This window comes from Austrofundulus limnaeus, unplaced genomic scaffold, assembly GCF_001266775.1.
Source record: "Austrofundulus limnaeus strain Quisiro unplaced genomic scaffold, Austrofundulus_limnaeus-1.0 Scaffold434, whole genome shotgun sequence".
Taxonomy (NCBI): Eukaryota; Metazoa; Chordata; class Actinopteri; order Cyprinodontiformes; family Rivulidae; genus Austrofundulus; species Austrofundulus limnaeus.
In genome coordinates this window covers 310,241-313,867 of record NW_013952836.1, presented here as the reverse complement: position 1 = coordinate 313,867, position 3,627 = coordinate 310,241, and the positions used below count along the sequence as shown (strand labels likewise).

General features: G+C 36.5%; 1 protein-coding gene across 1 annotated transcript in view; it reads left to right on the top strand.

Annotated features, from left to right (window-relative positions):
* Positions 1-3,460: 3,460 nt before the first annotated feature.
* LOC106529286 (prostaglandin F2 receptor negative regulator) overlaps positions 3,461-3,627 on the top strand; it is a gene marked incomplete at its 5' end in the record, with an annotated part of 24,047 nt that continues 23,880 nt past the window's right edge. The window contains 1 exon segment of the mRNA XM_014024658.1: positions 3,461-3,574. Coding sequence (XP_013880112.1) covers positions 3,461-3,574 — 114 coding nt within the window.

Below are 3,627 nucleotides of genomic sequence, written 5' to 3'. Positions count from 1 at the left end.
TTTTGATACTTAAGTACAAAAATATCAGATACTTTAAGACTTTTACTCAAGTAATGTTCTTAAAAAAAGACTTTAACTTTTACCAAAGTATTTTTATGATAAGATACTTGTACTTTTACTCAAGTATCACTTTCAGGTACTTTATACAACACTGCAAGTATTAGTAGTAGATGTATTTTTGTTGGATGTTTCCAACCAAATGACTGCATTTGGGCAGTGCAGCTAATGAACCAGAGAGCTGAATATCTTTATACTCACTGTGTTTCATTGAGTGACACACATGATGCTTGTTTGTAATACAACATGATTTCCCAACAATCACTGATATTTATAGATTATTTTTCTTAAWTTTCATGCAGGGTGGAATTAAAATGGTTTTAAAAAGTCTTAAGTTTGACTTGCTACAACCTGCAGATACCCTGTAAAATGATTAAATAACGTTAATAGTTTTTCAGAGTTTGTGAATTAATTAGACATTTTCTGTACATAATTTCCAGTCATTTGCAGCCTTTTAAAAGAACACATCTTTCTTTCTGAAGCATTTTTACATATTTTAAATTAACATTTTGGAAACATCTGTTAAGGTGCTCTGACTTTTAGACATTTTGTTGAACATGAGCAGCTTTCTAAAGGACAAATATTACACCCGAACGATCCCGCGGCTGGACAAGGTTTGCACTGATTTCTCACCTAAACTTTTCCTCAAAGCCGTATAAATGCCAGAAAAATAATGTTAATGCAATAACCAGACTTTTTGCCACCTCTAGTCCAAAGTTTGTCAGTAAATGATTAAATCCAACTTCCTTACTGATGGGAAGAAAAGACTCGAGGGTTACATAATAAAATATGAGCTGCTGGCCTAATTCTGTTTTCATATCAGACTTTAGCTTTGCTGTGTTTTAGATTTTTCATTAATAAACTCCAAATTAAGTTCTCCTGATGAAATCGTTTGCTCAATGCTGCAGTGGTTATAAACAGTAAAAAATAATCAAAATAAATATTTGAAAACTTTGACAATATAAGAGTTAAGGAGTCACTAACTGATTTTACTGGTAATATTTCTGATTATTTGACGTGCAAAGAACAGAACAGATACCATCTGGATGTCTACCATCCAGTTTTATGTCTTTACATCAGGATAATTTTAAGTAGAATTTATATTAATGTATGTAACTCTGTTTTTGAGGGGGAAAAACTTTGGGAAAATTAGAAACATGTATTGCTACTACGTAGCAAGAGATTTGGACTCAAAGGGGCTATTCCCCTCCCCCACTTGGTGGCACCTCTGGTTACAACTTACTCATTCTTCCGCAACTAGCAAAAAATCTAAACTGGTAGATCTTTGCTTCTTATCTGCTCATTTTGCTAGAACCAGAGGTTGACCAATATGTAATTGTAAGTWTTTAGTTTTATGTCCAAAGCTCAGTTGTACAAATCATGGCTAATCTACACTTTTTTCCCCCCCCATAAGATAGTACAAAGCATTTATTTACAGGGTTTGATCAAAATGGCAAGTGCAACAACTCCATACCTTCTCATCACGAGTTGATTTAGTTTGACTCTGATCCAAAGGGTGGCAGGTGATATGCATTCTTTTAAAGGAGACTTATCATGCATAATCAACAAAATGTATTTAATGRCTAAAAAAGTTGTGTACCTGGAGTCTCTAGGAGTGCAGAAATATAGACTTTAGTCTCTCTCGGTGCAGCAAAGATATGTTTATTTTCTGTTTGGGTCATATCSCTGTTATTTACTGCAGAACTGCTAAACAAGGTAATTACTACTTTTGTGAATCTGCAGTTCTACAGGTTTGTCATCTTCATTGTCCTCTGGTTCTGGGTCAGACTCTGGTTCCAACATGTAAGGCTGCATGGCCAGGTCTTCTGTTGTTGTCATTAAGGCTGCACAATATATCGAAAATTCATCRTCRTCGCAATAACAGCCTGTGCARTATGCATATGGCAACAACTACTGCATAAACTGCAATAAATGGTTGGCTCAAAAGTTTGCATTTTTGAGTTTAGTCACTCGGATGGAAGTTTGAAGTATTTCACCAATCAAACAAAGCCCTTAATGTATTTGGCCAATTGGATGGATCCCTTCATAAAAAAAATCATTTGGGAATGAAAATGATTAGGTTTTTTTTCTCTTTGAATCCAGAGCAGAAAGACTTCAAAACTACATAATTATGTATTTGGTATTTGTTAATTTATCGCAAATCATATCGTCATCGCAGTATTAAGCACCAATATCGCACATTGCAGGTTTTTCTAATTTTTACTTTTTCTAGTTGTCGTCTTTTAAGTCATTTGTAAATAAAAAGTTTCTGCACCGCTAGATAAACACATCTCTGCTATCAAACTACAAMAATGGCCAAATGGGGTGGAGGGGGGCAGGGTGTGAAGTACCTCAGGTACATTTGAAGAGACAGCGTCAAAACGAGCTGCTTTAAGACACACCTTAGAGCAGGAGTGAGAGAGGTGCTTGTGGAGTTACAATCAGGAGGAATTCAGACCAAAGCATTTCAGTTCCACTTGTTTTTAGACTCCAACTGAATGATTTAAATGTGGTAAATGATAATTTAAAAACATGTCTACTTTAAGCCATTCTAGGCATTTAAATGCTTTTTAATATTATTAATATGCTTTCGTTAATACCAGTGAAAGTACAAACTAATTCATTAATAACTATCAAAAGAACCGTGGTCTCCTGAGGTCAACTYGTACAAGACCTCATCTTGACCCTAGGGGAACAGGAGGGTTAAAGCAGAGTTTGTGAGGTCCTGTAACCCCAGCAGAAAGGATTAAATAAGCAGAAATTGAAGCTTCTCCCAACATTACACCATTTATTTTTCACTGCAGATCAGTGCAGCTTTTGCACATTTCAAATGTGAGAAGGGCCTGAGTTGGCTGCACTCCCTTTTGCTCTTCCCACGGGGAGTATCCACTTCAAACACATGGCATGCAAGAAGAAAAACTGATTCAATAATTTTATTTAAAAAATGAATAAAAATGGGCGAGCCTAACCAAGGATTTRATCAAACCTAACCTGAACACCAGCTCTTCAGCAGCTGAAGGATGTTTCCAACTTGTGAWGGTGTTTAGTCTGGTCAGATAAAGGTTTGAAGTTGTGATTCATTAGTGTGGTGTTAGGTTTGCAGCTTAAAATCAATCCCAGCTATCTACTTAATTTTTCTCCTCCTGCAGTTTTTCCTCYATGTTGATTTCTGAATATCTGAGAAATATTTGCCTTTTAAAGGCTGTGTTTACTCCATGAAATCTCTTCCTTCCTCCGGGACATGAATGCTAAATTTTAGCCTATTTAGAGCTTTTAAACATTCTGTTTAAATGAATCCTTTTGATCAGTTTTCTCCCCATTTTCCCTGATCTTTCTGTGTGTTTCTGTTGTAAAAATGCTTCTTGARTAAAGCTCATCTTGAGTCGATGCGTTGGTGTTGCAGGGCCGTCCTTCTCCATCGACATCCGCTCGGACGCCAGCAGCGTTTATCCGTGGGAAACGGCCAAGATCGAGTGTTTACTCAGCCTCAGAGACTCTGGATCCTCACCAAAAACTGGTACTTCACACACACACACACACACACACACACACACACACACACACACACAC